The following is an 18654-nucleotide window of genomic DNA, read 5'->3' as shown; positions in this document are numbered from 1 at the left end:
CTACAGAGTGAGCAATTTTTTACCATCCGCTATAACGGACAAACCAAAAGAGAGAGAAAAGCGAAACTTTGCACGAAGCAACTATAAGAAGGAGAACAACTTTGTATGTATTAAACAAAAAGACTTAACAAACAGTGTGGCCAACCCAATATAAAGTTTTTTTTTTTTCAAATGGCACTACGTCTAATTATGACTTATTTCAAATCAACGTGTCAAACGTAATCTTAAAAGGCAATTTTATTATTCAGTGTTGCAAACTGAGGATATTATAGTATCACAAACATCCAAAGTTGGGAAGCCTTTAACGCAAATACAGCATAACGGAGATGCACAGGATAATGCACATCGAAAGTACTTTAGTGGTGGATACCATGGTCATGGTATGACTTGTTTCGAATGAATAGGAGCGAACTTACTAGGGCTTGAAAATTTTATTTTATTTATTTATTTATTTATTTATTTTTTTTTTTTTTAAAGCATTTATTTCGAAAAAGTGCTGAGATAAGTATCATATCTAGTTACTTGTATGGTTTGTAATGTATGTGTAAATTGTTTTTCCTTTTACAGCACTTCGATATCTCAACCCGTTCCGGAGATATGATAAACATCGCTGAAGTTTGCAATACTGCTTAAATCGTGTAATTGCGAGACCTTGTGGTAATTACAGCTACTAAAAGCTATTGCTGTAATGCTATAGAAGAGAAGGAAAACAAAAATCATTTTAAATATTTTCCACAAATGCAACCTTGTGAGCACATTAACTTCCGTAATTAGGATTGGATTTCAATGATACTTTGCTGATACATTAAGTGCCTTAATACCGCGGTCCAGCTCGACGATGGGTGTCGTGGGTGCAAGGAGGAGCTAACTCCCTTACCATATAGACGTGGCAATAATCATGGAGCTAGAAAGATGGAACAAACGCCACTCACAAGTTTGTGCACAACTGAACACAACAGAAACTGACCTAATTGCTGAACCATACGTAGTTTTTGAGATGTAGCATGAAAAATATAAGAACATTTAAGTTTTTTTCAGACTACGGCCATGGTCATCGCGTGCTTTCTTTGCGTTTTCCATGTCCTTATTTTTTTCTCCATGTAATATGTCATGATTTTTTTGCAATAGTTTATTCACATACAGAATTACTTTGTGGCCTAAGCAGCAATTTTTAGCACCTTGCCCTCCTGAGATATTACGCCCCCAAAAATGGCATCAAAATCACAACCTTCAACTTTCGGATCCCCATAAATCTATGGTGCAAGTAGTATCATAGGTGTGGATATTTCTGTAGACTCTTTACATGCAATAGTATTCATCACAAAATATATGAACCCCCCACTTTATGCCATTCCAAATTACAGCCCCTTTAAAAGTGTAATTTTCAGTACTTTTTCTAGTGATTTCATGTATTGGTTTGCAACCCTGTATATTTATTTAGAAGCAAGAGTATATGTTTTCCGTGCACCTCAGTCCCTCCTCTAAACATTCGTTTTTGTTTAGAGTCCGTCTGACTCGTACGTCCTGAATAACTGTAGTTTTCGTAAACGCTTGCAAGTGCAAAAAATGGCACTCCACCGGCAATAAAGATGGCCGCCGTTCGAAAACACTTGTACATACGAAAACGTGAATAGCGTTATTGACCTTCTCATACACAAAGTTCGTTACATTCAAAGTTTTATAATTTTTTGAGGTGGTCGAACAACTATTTTCCCCCATATTTGAACCACTTCATGTGGATTGACCCAATAGTAGTCATTTAAATTATCAATTATACTTCTCAGTGGTCAGTACCAAATTGTGCCCTTCTACCGTTCTTCGAAACAAAAATTGCAGAAACTCGTTTGTTGTCAACACTATCTGATAGGTCTAGTCGAGTATATCAAAATGCCATTAAATATTACAAAGAAGTAATGTAACAAGAATCTAATTAAATGAGTAGTACCGTATATCAGAATCTACAGATACGTATGCACAACAACAACTTATTTGGTGAAGTTCTGACAGGTCTATTTTAAATCTTAATACAGTAATTTAGCTAACCCACATTTAACATAGTAGAAGAAATTAAACGTTGATATGAGACATGAGCAGAGCTACCAACTGTGAGAAATGAAATTGCCGACATCCTCTCATCCTACCTTAGACAAACTAGCAGCAATATATCCAGATCTACTGGTAAAATACTGGCCAGTTGTCTACTTTACACGTGACACAGAAAATTATTGGGTTTAACATGTCTCTCTCGCACCCCTTCTAACGACGCTCGAGATCAGAAGTATATTCCCTTTCCTTTAATTCGCTGCTTTCCTTTGGGTTTATTTTTCAACTATATACAAGCTTTGTCAATATTTTCAGGGGAAGGAAGAAAGAGAAACCAGATATCCGTCGGATCTTGTAGCGAGGTGTCCTTACCAGGAAAAGTTTCCGACCAAGATATTCGCTCTCTGAACGCTTCAATTCAAGCACCAAGTGGACTCGAAGAGCCTTGTTTCCTCAAGAAACTGCCAAATGGGAACCTTGGTAAGTGTATGTGGTTCAATTCTCGGAAGTAATTATGCTTCACCGGATTACTCTTGTTCTGTTAATTTGCTTGATTTTCAAATGTAAGGTTCAATATTGTACTGCATTTCCCCTAGGAGCTATAGATGAAGATGCAGCATTTAAAGTTCAGTAATGATTATAACCTTTTCACGTTTATGTGCATTTCTTACCATAAACATAGGCACTTGTCTGTGTAAAGTAGTTGCATTGGTTAATTGTAATAATTTGAGATTATGAATACCATTCGTTTGTTTCAGTGGTTCCGAACCTCGGGACGTGAAAAGCGAGCAAGGGGGGTAAACGCAACTGACAGACATAAACTACAATCGTGATTACAAATGTTAAGAGTGTTGTATCAAAGAGGCATTAAATATTGTACACACAAAATAACTATTGAGTAAGAACTGTGGTTCTGTTAAGAACAAAGGTGGTGACAAATAACACCTCAATGCTTCTCTACAATAGTATAAAGAAGTTTAACTGAAAATGAATTATTATTATTATTATTATTATTATTATTATTATTATTATTATTATTATTATTATTATTATTATTATTATTATTATTATTATTATTATTATTATTGAAGATTTGAAATTTCGATGTTGCATCTGAAATCACAAAAGGTTAAACAGACTAACGAGCGGGAAGAAAGGAAGGAGGCGTGAAGCATGGAAAGTTCACGAAGGGGGTGCCAGTTAAACAAGGTTGGGAGTCAGTGGTTTACATAATAACAAATACGTAGTAAGCCAATGGTTACACAGTTTGATATCAAGTTTCTATACACTATTTAAACCATTGAGTATTTTTAGAATATCCAATTGTTATTTCGTTATTTATGATATACAATAGCTTCTTAAATCACAGTTACGCTATCATAACTTTCAAGAACTTAAACACCTGTATTTGATGTAATAATGTAAGTTCATTTTGAACAACATAAACTTGATACATAAACAATTAGAGCAAAGTTTCCGAAAGTGTTTTAGAATAAGAAAATTTACCAAAATTAAAGAGATGTTCTAGGGAGTAAGATCTGAAGATTCGTTTGTGCTGAAGAGCTGTATACGTTTGTGGAGGATATGCAACTTGATGTTTTATTCTGACTTACTTGAAGATAAGGTTCACATCGGTATTTTTGCCAAGTGTCAGATACTGGATCCACTTCAAAATATGCTTTTAAATGATAATAGCTGAAATTGTGCGTTGCTGACTGGAGTTGCCCGATTTTGTATTTTCGGATATTTTTGTCACTTCAAAGGTTAATGAAGCATCCTTAATACTATATAAAGTAAATATATGCATGCATAATGTATTTAAAATACAATTTAAATAACAAAACAAAAAATAAGCGGATCCTATAACAATAAAAATCTAACAATTTTGAAGCATTTAATTTGAAAGTTAGTCACTTTAAGATGTGAACAGTTTACTGCTAATGATTGCTAGTAGATAGTTTCATTGTACAAACATTTCTCTATGAAATTAAAGTTATAATATAGACAGGCCCCAAGTTACGTAAATAAGACATACGCAAGAAATTCCAGATATGAGAAGTATTGTTAAACTTATTAGTTACTTCGTTTACCTTCAACATTATAAAAGTATATGGTTCTATATCTTGTCTCTAAAGCATATTATGTAATTGATTTTTTGTATTGCAGTATTATTGAACAATTTTTACGTGTTTGCGATAAATCTTAGGGTATGGTAAAAAATTGACTTGCGGAAAGAGCCTTGGAGCGATAAGTCGAGGACTGTCTCTGTATCAAAAGTAGTGACAGCGTGTCAGAAGATGGTTACTTTTCATCAATTACAGTTTTCCTAGTTACTTACTTTTTAAAAATAATATATAATTTGAATGTTTCTTTTTCTGTCTATAGGAATCTCGTTCACTCCTCGCGAAGTAGGTGAACATGTGGTTTCTGTGAAACGTATGGGAAAGCATATTGCCAATTCTCCATTTAAAATCACGGTAGGAGAAAGAGAAGTTGGTGATGCCAAAAAGGTGAAAGTGACAGGGAGTGCTCTGCAAGAAGGAAAGACACACACAGACAACACATTCACTGTTGATACCAGAAACGCAGGTAAATATAAAATCTGAAATTGTAATTCAGACCTTACGATTAGATTTTCATTTTGTAAACAGTCTTCCTTTGCTAAAGACAAACTAGCATGTATTGTACTTGCTAGATGGATTCCTTTTATGCATTAGTATTTGTTAAAACTCCTTGTTTTCTGTTGCGGAAATAATGTCATGTCTCCAAGACGTATGTGCACGACAAATTAGTAATTTAGAAGAATGTTTGAATATGTGGTGAAGTGAAGATGGTAGAAGGAAACCGGGAGTTGAGGAAGGCTTCTATTACAGATTGTTGTGGCCAATAAAAGTGAGTCACGTTTTAGTTAATTATATATTGATTCAATTGCAAACAGGAGCAATATTTATTTATATATTTTCTCCACTCTTCATCTGAGCAGGCTATATATTAATATACGGGGCCATCTAAATATATTACTTTTCCTCTCTGTTTTTCCCTTTATTCTAGAGTTTGCAGTAGATTTCTTACAATTCTGTATGTATCCAACATTACGCTTGCCTATATTAAAAGTCTCACACACCCATGTTTGAACAGCCTGTTCAAGTTCATAAGCATCTCCAAACCGACGATCACGCAAAGGTTTTCATTGCCTCGAACAGGTGGTAATCGGTGGGAGCCAAATCCAGATAGTAAAGAGAGCGTGACAGCACGATAGTAAAGAGAGCGTGACAGCACTGTAAACTTTAGTTAATCAATGGCAGCAGTGGTTTCCCGACTGGTGAGTACGTGCATTGTCATGTTGTAGAAGCACTACTTTCGCCTATTTTCCTGGGCACTTCCTCTGAATGGTACGACATAAACGTCCGAGGGTCTCAGCATGCTCTGTACTGTTAATCTTGGCTCCAAGTTCCAGCCAGTCAATCAGGATAATGCATTTCGTGTTCCAGTGTTGCCATACATTTCTAAGCTGAAGGTGTTGTTCGAAATATTTTTGATGGTGTACTGTCATAATGTTTCCACTGTATTAATTGCTGCTTCGTCGGCTCATGATAATAGAGCCATGTCTCATCACGAGTCACATGAAATCTTCGTAATCATGATCATGGCATGGCAAAAGTTCTCTGCAAACGAACACACAACATTGTTTTTGCCCTGCAGACAAGAGTTTTGGAGCCTATCTTGCACTGATTTTCCCCAACTGTCAATGCTTATACAGGATGCGCTGCAGATGTTTCTAGTTAGTCCTGTGGAAGCCTGCATTTTAGATAAGGTGATGCAATTGTTCTCTTGAATGATCCTCTCTATCATGGCGATGATGGATGGTATTGTCATTGTCACTTTCTTTCCAAAACAGTTCTTTTTTTTTTTTTTCGTCGGGATGGTGTCTACTTTCCAACTTTCTGCTCAATTGTATATTGTATTCCGCGTTGGTTCATGTTTTTCACACACTGCCACAAGTCGCGTGTGGATTTCGACAGCGGCCACGCCTTCTTTCCAGATGAAACACGACGTCCAGCGCTGTCTTCTATAATTACTTTTCATGTTGTCCGTTAGTAACACTCACAGGGATTCAAGAAATGAGCTGCACATGGACTGCTGTCGTTCCAGTTGCCAGTGACCCTCCCAATTGGTAGATAAAAGTCGTAGGTGACTGCTGTGACTGCTTTCTCAACCTCAGTGGTCCATTGCACCTGGGACGAGAAAAGAAAGTGTAAATCATTATAGTATGTCCCTCGTAAATCAATATTAACATCTGTACTCCTACAGAAGAACAAGAAATTTAATCTATATATATAAAATTGAAAATAACTATGTTTGTGACTCTAAATCTCCTGAACCTCCCGACCGATCTCGATCAAATTTTTAACATGGATGAGGTTCGAGGCTGGGCTGGTTTTGGGCTATTCACTTTGATGGTAGAACTGAGGGGCTGGGGGAGGGGTATACAAAATAAATAAAACTTAATAACTTCTGAACCACTCGACCGATCTTGATCAAATTTTTCAACATAGATGAGGTTCAGGCCTGGGATAATTTTTATGATTTAAATTTGACGAAGCAACGTAGGGGAGGAGAAGGAGGGGAGATATATAAGAGTCAATTTATATGACTGAAAGTGACTATTTTTGTAACTTAATAACTCTTGAACTATCCAACAGATCTCAATCAAATTTTCAAGATACATGAGGTTCGGATCTGGAAAGATTTTTGTAACTTCACTTTAACTGTAGATCCTAGGAGAGGGGGACGTATAAATAAAAACTAATAAAACATAATAACTTTTGAACCACCCAACCAATCTCTATCAAATTTTCAACATATATGAGGGTCGGGCCTTGGGTGTTTTTTATCGTTTCACTTTAACGAGCCAACCCAGGGGGGGGGGGAGATATATGTAAAAAAAAATAAAATAAAAATGATTGCCTTCGTGACTTCATCACTCTTGAACCACCCAACCGACCTCAATCAAATTTTCAACATACATGTGTTTAGGGGCAGGGATTACTTTAGGCTCTTCACTTTGACGATGTAACGTAGGGAAGGGGAGAGAAATTTAAAAATGATCAAAAATGACCGGTATTAGTGTTGAATCCATACTTTTCGGGGTCGATGAGAGAAACAGTGACACTTCTGATGCAGTTTCAATCCAAGTTCAGCCCTGATAGTTGGGGAGGGAAAGGGTACAACGTAGTGGAGGAGGATAAACATTTAAGAATGATCGAAAATGACTATTATTAGTGTCGAATCCATAGTTTCAGAAGTAGCTGAGATTAACAGAGACAAATCTGATGCCGTGTGTCGCAGCACGGAGAGGGAGAGGGGGAGGGGGAGCTCTATATATAATAATGATCGAAAATGACCAATATTAATGTCTAAGCCATAGTTTTCGGTATCAACCCAACGAAGCGGGTAATATATGCTACTTGGAAATAAAATGTTCCCCTTCTGTTGTGCAGTGCCTAATCAATAGATATAAAAAGACATTCTGGGCTGCTCTTCTTGCTCTGAAATGAAAATAGAAATTAGCAATACAATTCTACCGCTGTAGAGACTACAATACAGTTTATTTCGTGCAAGTGCTGTGATGTTTAAATCCTTATTAATACTTTTTAATAGAGAGTTTTCTTTCCACCCTACCTGTACATGAGAAATAACTTGCGATATTAGCCAGAGAGAAAATTCCAAATAGTGGCTTGGTTCCCACTTTAAGTAGCTATATGAGGGTTTCAGCACATATAGTCTCGGTCCCCACCAAACTACTAGTCAATAGAGATTGGAGAAATAAGCCACCAAAACACTTAAGTAAATGCGTGCGTTTAAAAATGGCATGTGGTTTTCTTACAGCTTTATGCGAGGGTCTAAAAAATAGTTTGAAGAATGTATGTATATTCAGTAATATTCATATAGCAGAACTAATACGATTTAATTTATTGAAATTCACCAAAAATATTAAAAAAAGATAGTACAAAAACGATGTTATTTGCATTTTTTAATGCAACATAATGTAATACATATTACACTAAAATAAAATGCTTGTCATGACTATTTAAATTTAAGTTTTGTGCATTAATATTATATTAATTATCCGTATTGAGGTATTATAGATTAGAAAGAGGTAAGGAAAAATATTAGGGACCCGTGACTGCCCCCTTCTTAGCTGAAAACTTGCATACATTTATCTTCATGTAAGGAAAAATAAATTAAAATGTGGATATTTCTGTTTCTTAATTGTAGCAAATTTACCTTCCTCTCCAACATTTTCAAATATAATGAATTGGATTTAATTTTCTCTTCCTTTAAAAGTCTTGATAAGACCAGTTTTAAGAATATGCGAAACAATAATCCTTGTAAATGTAAGCCCAAAAATTCCATTAACTTATTGTACTAGTGAACAAAAATTACTCGTAGACATTAGTTCCCAAATATTTCTTTTAATATGTGCATCGTTAGATTTCATTATCCACTTTTTAATTCTGAAATTGTATTCGTATCACAATACATCAGGTACATTTCAGTGTATACTATAGTAACAAGTAAAAATGTATATATCCTATTTTATTTTTTGCAGGATACGGAGGTTTGTCTCTCTCCATAGAGGGACCAAGCAAAGCTGAAATTCAATGTAGAGATAACGAAGATGGAACGTTGAATATTTCGTATAAACCAACAGAACCTGGTTATTATATTGTAAATTTGAAATTTGCTGACCATCATGTCGAAGGATCGCCATTTACTGTTAAAGTTAGTGGTGAAGGTTCCAACAGACAACGTGAAAAAATTCAGAGACAGAGGGAAGCAGTTCCTATAACCGAAGTGGGAAGCCAGTGTAAATTAACATTTAAAATGCCAGGTAAGAAACTACCATTACGTTCTATTCAGATCGCATATAAGAAAGGGATACTTCGGAGAAATTTATAAAGTAGCCAATTGTAATTTATCGTAGCATTTCTCCGTAATTCGAATATATTTTACACAAAATTTGTTCCAAATTTCGACCAGGGTTCAGTTTCTTTTGTCTGAATTACTGTTTGTCATTTGTTAGTAGCTCAATATGATTTTCGTAACTTACACCTTCAGTTCATTAATTGTCGGTGACTACTTTGCTGCTTTTTTCTTCTTCTTCTTCAACTTTCGAGTAAACTAATGTATTTAAATTGGGTAACAATATCGTAAAATGATTTCGTATGATACTAAAGTTCATTTAGCTAAAGGAATACAATTAAACATTATATAAATTTCTTCCTAATCGTGTAATGTCCTCTCGATCTTAACTTGTTTAGTAGCCTTCTGACCATTTACTTACCTACGTGGTTTATTATCTTTTTCAAGGTATAAATTTCCGTTGTTTCTCCACCAATCACAAACAAAATCCAGCAGGTAAATTACTCAGAAAAACAGTTCATTGATCATATAAGTAATTTACTGATTAGTGTGTGTTAAACTTACTGATGTGTCTATAGATTGCAAAATTACCCGTATCTACTAACAGCAGGGTTGTTGGAATTTTACTCAGCTTCCTCCCACTATTGTAAAACCCACGTAAATAAAAACAGAATAAAACCCAAATAGTATTCACTACCAAAAATATACTTCAAAACTTGGATTGAAATGATAACCTAAATGAGATCATTATTAGTTTATTCAATCGTGTTTCTCAGAATATGCCTAGTTTGAGAATTGGCTTTAAATATGTATTTATCATAAGGAGACATTCAGAACAAAATACCATGGAAGAAAAAAAAAAAAAGCAACATCTGAGAATCGTGCCTGCGGATTTTGTTCGCGCTCTATGAAATTAACTATAACAGCGTTTAACAGTAATCTGGGACAAAAGGCAATGTAACTACGTTATTGTTTTTGTAGTACATGCTCGCGTATTGATACAAACCAATAATAAAATGTCTTTCTTCATGTGTCAGTTAATTACAAACCGAATATGCTTATATAGGGCCGGCTCCAAGATTTTCTGAGGGGGGTGCACCAAATAACTGTCCAGTACATTTGAATTAAATTTGAGTTTTTTAAATGCCTTTAGGCATCTGTAGTGTGAATGAGGAAATGCCCTGGAAATGCTAAGTATTTGCTCTCGGTCCTTCAACCTTCAGAAAATTGACCGAAACTATTGGTTTTGCAAAATCACTGCTAGCTTCTCACTTTAGGTAGTGTATATTTACAACGAAGGGGGAAGGGGGTGCACGTGCATCTTTGCACCCCCCTGAAGCCCGCCCTGTATATATATATATATATATATATATTTAAAAAATCACAACATATTTGGATAATTACAGACATATAAACGAAAAAGTATTTCTATTTTATATTATATAGAATTAACCACTTCTTTGTTACTTTTCAAAGTTGTCTGCTTCCTCCTTTATAAAAATCGAAATATAAACTTGTGCAAAGTGTGTTTCACGAAACGCGTATAAATCTTCATGGATTCCCTTGTGCGACAAAAGAATTTCAGTTTCACTTCAAATGTTTACAGTAGAACATGAATCCTTAAGTGGTACTTTTAAGTAGCAATTCAGCTTTACATGTACATACACAATTCAATAAAACCCAATTTTACCCAATAAAACCTACATTATTTTTCTTTTTTTACTCGGATTTTCGCAACTCTGACTAACGGAGAGTGATTATAAACTATCTGGTACCTTTATGATATTGTTTACGCACAAGTTGCACGCTGCTGGTTGGATGACATTGTTTCCTATAGACTGCGAACTGTACTGGTGGAAGAAAACTGCGAATTGTACTGCATCGACACTTAAACCTTTAACAATATGGACTTTGTAATATAGAAAAGTTTGTAACCAGAGGTGTAAGCTGTAAAAATTCTAAACTTGTTTCATCTATGGAAGAGGATAGTCAAAGCAATTGCTGCTGTGGATCTTCTCATGTTGAAAAGAATTCGAAAAAAAAAAAAAAACATACTGAAATGTTTGAGAAAGTATGTTTAGAACAGTGGCGAACATGTGAAGTACGTTCAGCAATAAAGTAATATGATGTTCATCATATCTCGTATTGGTTACAGACTGTAAGGTAACCTATATTTATGGATGGAATTAGTAAATAACTTTTAAATACAATTCAGTTTTACCAAAATATAAATAAATAAATAAAATAATGATCCGTGATTGTATAATATTGTTTCAATGATAATGATTGCTCTTTTCATTCTCTTTAGGAATTACATCATTTGATCTAGCGGCTACAGTAACATCTCCTGGAGGGGTAACGGAAGATGCAGAAATAAATGAAGTAGAGGATGGACTTTATGCTGTCCACTTTGTGCCAAAAGAGTTAGGAGTTCACACTGTATCCGTAAAATACAAAGAAATACACATACCCGGTAAGTAACAGCTAACTAGTTCTGAAATTTAAATTATCTCTGTGCTTTTTGTCTTATTTATTTAATGAAAAATCCAATAAATGGCTAAGGTGTGTAGTATATATACATTTTTAATAAATACAGGTAATGAAACCTAGTCGAATTTGAAAGTGAAATTCCGAAGGGAGGGTCTCGTCAACATGAAATACCTTTTGAAAGTTCCTTAAACTTCAAATTTTACCGGCGACTTACAGTTGTTCATTGCCAGACCTGCAACTATGCTCCATTGACATCCAAACATTTTCCCCCCTTTCCAGAATCCAAAATCGCAAGTTGAGAATCTTTATTTGCAATGTGGTGAATAACCATACAAATTTTCTCTTTTATATCATACACATTAAAATGTTTTCCAGTATACACTTGTTTTCCAGTATACAGAGAAATGGAGACGACATCCCGTCTCTTTGAAATTACAGTAAACAGCATTATGTGTACCTCGTCTCAATTAATTCTGGAGTTAGACATGATTATAACAATTTCAAGTACGCATTTTTAGTGACAGTATTCCCCTGAAGAAAAATGGTCGTATTTTTTAATGTTCAACGTACAAGTAAATGACGCACCACAAATTAACCTCGGGACAGTTCCGCTCATGTGTTTCACACTTACTTGGATAGTCTTGTTTTCCAATTCTACAAATATGTCTATTAATATCTCTAATTAGCGTTCGGAACACACACACAGCCCCATCTTTGAGGAATATTGTAGAATAGAAGTTGAAATTGGGGGTAATTAAATCCTGGTAACAGCTTTCTTTCTTATAGAATTTAGACATGCTTATACAAAGGGACATCCTGCCGGAGGAAAAGAAGCTCGTCATACTCCCAAATAAATAGATCGCACGACTAATTAGTTCCGGTTGTGCAGGTCAAATCTGAGATAGAAAGGGCCGGAATTGTAGCTCCTCTTGTTTCCAGATCATGGGCTGGAATCTGTCGGGTTTTGGTCATATCGTAAAATTCGGTGTCTTGCCGTGCTTGATACCTCTTGGGACCAAACAAGGTAATTGAGCTGACTTAAAACATTCCGGCACCAACACTGGAGATGCTAGTAGACTTCCATACATTTGGGAGTACCATCACCATTAGGTATAACTGGGAGATAGGCTTCGGTTCAGTGCTGTAATGGGCTTATACATTGCCCATCCTCGGAAGGGATTGTTGCAAAGTTTAGGAAATTTTGAACGTAACAATGGTTACCCGAGTACGGGCCAAAGAGGGAAATGGTATTAGCTATTAAGGTTGGGAACAACCAATTTACCAAGAGTAAAAATACTATACTATTAATCTCCTGCAAATATGAAAATTAGCCTAATCTGAAAACAAAAACCCAACATTGTGGTATCAGCTTGCATCCGATTATGCGTTATCCCGCGATGTCGTAAATTTTCCAATTTAAGTCTTGTACCATTATTATACATAGTTCAGCTTGAAGTTGTTTGCACATTAAGATTGTTGTCCCCCCCCCCCTCCCCCTATTTCTCCTAATTCTGTAATTCTTCCTTTGATATATGAACTATTTGGGACTCTTTGAGAACTCTCGTCCTCACCCTTTGAATCATCGAAAATTTAAAATTATCACGTCAATTTTACAAGTATTGCAAGTTGATCGATTTTCCATCCGGCAGCAGTGACATTTTCAAATCCGACTGAACTTTAAACATACTCTGTATAATGCTAATCACAAGAACTCCAGCGAGTGTTTTAAGAAAAAAAAATTCTGGATCATGCAATAGACTGTAATAATACTAACATAATGAATTGGGCAAGTTTTTCAGACCATAGAAAGAAAACTAAAAATGGGTATGTGTAATTTTTTTTCTACGCAACATCAAGCTGCTGTATTATTTTAAGTCACCAACCAGTTAATCGAGCCAAATATAGCAACCAAGATTATCCAATTCTTTGATACTGTGTTTTTTCTATTATTTTTAATGTTGTGGTTACGATTTATTTGATGATGGAAACACTTGAAGATTCATTTTGAAGCATTATATGTGTGTACTTGGAAGAATCAGAAGAATCGATCATTTTATGTCCTTATCGCATCTTCGTTAAAATTATTTATTTGAAAATAGCAGGAGATATTTTCTTTTAGAAACAAGTTAGTTTGTTAAACTAACCTACTAAACTAACTAGCTAGTTGAACAGGTCACTCTAAACAGCTAAAACTAATATTCTTTTTATTATAGACGTTAGAATTTCTGAAAAATGAAAACAATTTAAAATATAAGTATAGCTATTACTATATTAGTTGATATTTCTTTAGGATGTCACAATAAACGCGAGAAAGAAATTGTTTCAACTATAATAATTTCTTATTGAGAAGAGTCAATTTAAATTTTTTTTTTTTTTTTTTTTTTTTTGAAAGTATACACATTGAGATCATACGTAATATCTAATTTCTTCACTATTCTTCTGGTGACAGACTATTTGCGCTTTTAATGCAATTTTGGAGTACATTTTTTTTTTTTTTTTTTTTTTTATATAATTATGGCTCATTTTCCGCATTGACATGTCGAATCTCCTTTAACTTAGGAATTGTTGAGCTTAGACGCAGGGCACCCAGGGCAACGTCTTTCTGTGTCAGATCGCACGTAGTTGGTAGACAATTCTAGTCAGCACGTAATTTTGTGAACTGTTTCTCCAAAATTCTCACCATATTTGCAATGAATTTTTACAGTAATAACACTACGTGTAACGAATCATGACTACAAATCGCAGTGTATGTAAATGAGAGCTGTCAAGTTTTCAACGTCACTCAAACAATAGAATGAAGGTACAATCTAAACCCCCTGTCATTCAGTATGTAATAGGTATTTTTACTGCTTATAAAATAGATTTTTCTCTTGTAACTTTTCTGAATTATATCAATAACATAACAGCATTTATTAGAAGTTCTAACAAGTTTTTAAAAGTATAACGGTACATATTTAGTTCGCAAGTTGTTTTTTTTAAAAAAAATAATTAATGTATTCATCTGTTGATTATTCAGTTTACTTCGGAGGTAAATCTGCTTGTTAAATGAATTTAAACTTACTAAAGTAAAAAGCCAAAAGAGGGCATTTATGAGAAAATAGTAAAATTAATAAGATACTTATATATAAAAGAGCAGGAGCAGTTTCCCAACATTTCAGTCACAGAGCACAGGAAACGCAATTTTATATTTATGGATTTAAAGTTACACATACTATTTTAATGAAAAGTCGCTTACGTTAGAGACTATTGTGTAGTATACAAAGTATTCAACATTTTTTACTATTCACCTTAGTAATATAGAACATTCATTGAGACAGTTTCATGTTATGGGAATATAAGTATCATATTTTCATTTTTAGCAAGTACTATAAATAAGTAGTTTAACAATATATATATATATATATATATATATATATATATATAAAAGTATTATAAAGAAGTTACTGCTCATTTTCTTCTTTTCAGTATTAATTGTCACTAAAATATAGTAATAAAATGGAAGTTGCTATAATAAGAAGGGAATTATCTGAAGTAAAGTATCTATTGTGGATTAGTTCTAATGAGAACTATTATGTGTATTAGAGCTTGATTAAGAATACTTGGATGTAACGTTAATAGTGTGTGCTATATGTTAATGCTAAGTTAGTTTTTTAAATCCACTTTGTAAAGAAGAAAAGTTGTAGTCCTCTACATAATAAAACTGTATATGTAAAATTTCAGGGTCGCCGTTCCAGTTTACTGTAGGTCCTCTTCGAGATGGAGGTGCACACAGAGTTCATGCAGGTGGTCCAGGTCTGGAAAGAGGTGAACAAGGACAGCCTTGTGAATTTAATGTATGGACCCGAGAGGCTGGAGCTGGTTCTCTAGCAATTTCAGTCGAAGGTCCCAGCAAAGCAGAAATAGACTTCAAGGATCGCAAAGATGGGTCCTGTTATGTTAGCTACGTTGTCAGTGAACCAGGTACGTACGTTAGTTGTATAATGAAATGAAATTTACCTCATTTATGCAAGGAACTGTAATTTCTGTGGTGCTTGTTTCTGTTCCTTTACTTGCGAGTAAATTATTTCAATGTTATTTTTGTAGTTGAAATTAGTAGTGCTATATATGCTAAAGTCTGTACGTAGGAAGAAACACTGATTTTAGTATCCCTTTCAAATTACTCAAGAATAGTAATATTATCAATATTGAGTTATAATTCTTGAACCTTTGAAGCACAATAGAGGGTCCGACAATTAAATTTGATAGTTTTAATTATAAAGGAAAGAACTTTGTGTAGCAAAGCGAGTTTAATAATACAAGTTATATATATATACACATTATTGGCAGTTCCATGCAAATTTCTGACGAGCAGTTTTAACTTTTGAATATTACATCTATGAGGTTCCCACTATTATTGGGAACACATTTTCATAGGCATTGTCTGTTTCCCCAGAAAGAAGTAGTTGGTCATCTAATCAAGAAATCTTGACAGCAGTTTGATGTTTTCTTAAAGTGAAATAAACTTATATGCAAATATGTTGCGAAAGTAGTTCATGGATTCCTATAGCCAAATGACTTGGTGCCTCGCTTTGAAAAGACTTGTCCCTGGATGACAGTCACGTTGGCACAATCCAAAGCTCACAAATATACACATGACGGTTTATCATTCTGAATTCAGTGTTACAGGACAACTTTGGTCTTGAAATAAATTCTCTCCAATCACATCGAATAAGCTTTCACATTACAAGAACTTGCTATGAAGATAGCGATAACTTTCTACTACCCAGCAGCTGTAATATTATATATTTACGCCACCACACAGGATAAAATTTTTCTTAGTTTGTCGCAAGATGATACCTTAAGACGTCGTCTGACACGAGTATCAGAAACGTACACAAAGGTTTTGCCTTCTTTACATGTCGATATTAACATTTTCATAGCTACTAGATTGTCAGCTGGAAATTCAAATCTTAAAGTAACATTCAAATCCAGTCTAGTAGTGTGCTCCATGCCAATTCGCTAGAATTCTGCAAAGCAGAGTGCTGAAGTTCAATTTTATTGCAATGTGAACCATATGCTGTTTGCTAGGCGCTGTTATCATAGGTGGTTCTGTCTCCGTAAAGTTTCTCATCTACAATGAAATGAAATTCCGATGAAAACGCGCAGATTAGATGAATGTTGATGTGACGGTAGAAGGCATGATGGATAGGGATTTCTGAAACATTTTGAAAAATGTCTCTCAACCACAAAAGTGGTGTTGTGCCGGCCACTGCTACCTGACAAATAAAACTTTTATTTCTTTACTTACTCAACCTTGTTCTGCATGACCAACACGTTATTTTAAAAGCTGTTAAGTTTATTTGCTGGACCCTGTACTTAAACCCTCCAGGAAAATAATTCTTGGTACGACGCCAATTACCGTCAAGAGTTCTTGCTGCAGACCATTCATTTGAAATTTTAAAATAAAATTCAACATAGTTGTAACAATAATAATAAAATTTAGTAAATTCAATTAAGTTTTCTCACATTATAATAAACAAATAGTCGGCCCTGATATAAAGCTTCTAATATAATTCTCATGGTACTTGCTTATAATGTTGGTCTCTCTATTCTAGCATAAGTGTATATCCATGTTCATGTAATATGTGTATTGTTGGTGCCGTATTATATTAGTTGTAAAATAACGCGTTAATTACCAACAATGAATCATGTAAACTTTTCCTCTATATAACAAGAAACTAATAATAGACGTGATACAAGGATATAATATGTATTTTTTTTTTTTTTTTTTATTTTACCTATAGGTATGTGCTACAGAGGCACTTCATTTCAGTACTTTTCGTAATGTTCTGTATATTTGTCCTGTTGTTGACGAAATATATTCATGGGAAATACTGTCTTCACCGATTATATGAGGTCTTTACTGTGCATACGAAGATTGTAAACCACTAAAATATTCCTTTTCTCATCTTCTTGAAGCGAACATTAGCGACACTTCTACCTACTATTCGACTCGATTGACATTTGTATGTATGTCCGTCCATTTCGTAAAATTTACTCGATTTATGCCTTCCTTCAATATGCAAAATTTACACTTTTGTTTGGGGCTAGCGAGTAAAATCCATCCCATGTAGTAAGTTTGCACATGAACGTGCAAAATAATATTCCAGTATAAATAACGTAATAATATTCGATTATGATAAAACTTGGAGTTTATTTTCTTTGTGGCATTGTGAATATCCCAATATCTTGGGGTTAAAATCTACTAAGAACAAAAGGGTCTCCTCAACAATTTAAAAGCTATTTCACACAATAATTTTCACATATAAAAGATATTTTTATAATGTTCGATTTTAACGTAATTCATATCGTACATTTTCTCCGAGGATTCCCAATCACACCCTCTACAGGGAGTTAAAATTAAGAGAGAATAAAGTAGTGGATTTACCTTTCCCCTCCGATTTCTTTTAGAATTTTACAGTACATTTTCTAAAATTATTTGGATTTTGATACGATACAATGTACATTTGACTTTTCCATAATCCAAAGTGCTTCTATTAAAATTAGTTAAAAATGAACAGTGAATTCAGTCTCATCATGAGGGATGGATTACCTCCCTCCCCCTAGACACAAAGAGACCAAATTAAAATAAAAATTCATGATAATTTCCGTTAAAACTGTTAGCTTTTGATGTAATATGTCATGCATTTTCTTTAAGGCTTCCTAATCCTCTGTATGGAACTGAAATCCGTAAAGAATAAAGTAGTATATTTCCCCTCCCCCGATTATTATTATTATTATTATTATTATTATTATTATTATTATTATTATTATTATTATTATTATTATTATTATTATTATTATTATTATTATTATTATTATTATTGTAGTTGTACAATTGTAATTTCACAATCATTTCCAATACTTGAATTTAAATTCAATTGAGAACGAATGAGTGAAAGTCTCAACTCCCCCTCCCCAGATTAAAAAAAAAAATGTTTTATGATAACTTTCGTAAATAATATTCGATTTTTAACAATATGATATGTGTGTTTATTGAGGTTTTCACATAATCCTTACTCTTGCAGTTGAAATCCATGAGAGCTGACGTAACTTCCCTCCTCCCCGTTTTCCACCCAAAGATTTAGATAAGAATATCTTGATAACTTTCGTAAAAAATAAAATTTCGTCGAATATTTTCTTCCTGAGAATTTC

At 34.1% G+C, this 18654-nt stretch overlaps 1 protein-coding gene across 6 annotated transcripts in view; it reads left to right on the top strand.

Moving 5' to 3' along the window:
• Positions 1-18654, top strand: part of cher (filamin A protein cher) — a 627873-nt gene that overhangs the window by 560860 nt on the left and 48359 nt on the right. For all 6 annotated transcript variants that reach the window (XM_081762014.1, XM_081762015.1, XM_081762017.1 and 3 more), the window contains 5 exons: positions 2359-2523; positions 4429-4632; positions 8657-8938; positions 11279-11443; positions 15181-15420. In XM_081762014.1, the coding sequence (XP_081618140.1) occupies positions 2359-2523; positions 4429-4632; positions 8657-8938; positions 11279-11443; positions 15181-15420 (1056 nt within the window). The remainder of the gene's footprint in view (positions 1-2358; positions 2524-4428; positions 4633-8656; positions 8939-11278; positions 11444-15180; positions 15421-18654) is intronic.

This window comes from Thermobia domestica, chromosome 6 (assembly GCF_964235325.1).
Source record: "Thermobia domestica chromosome 6, izTheDome1.hap1.1, whole genome shotgun sequence".
Classification (NCBI taxonomy): Eukaryota; Metazoa; Arthropoda; class Insecta; order Zygentoma; family Lepismatidae; genus Thermobia; species Thermobia domestica.
Note: the sequence above shows the minus strand (reverse complement) of the source record. Positions and strands in the feature narration are given on the sequence as shown.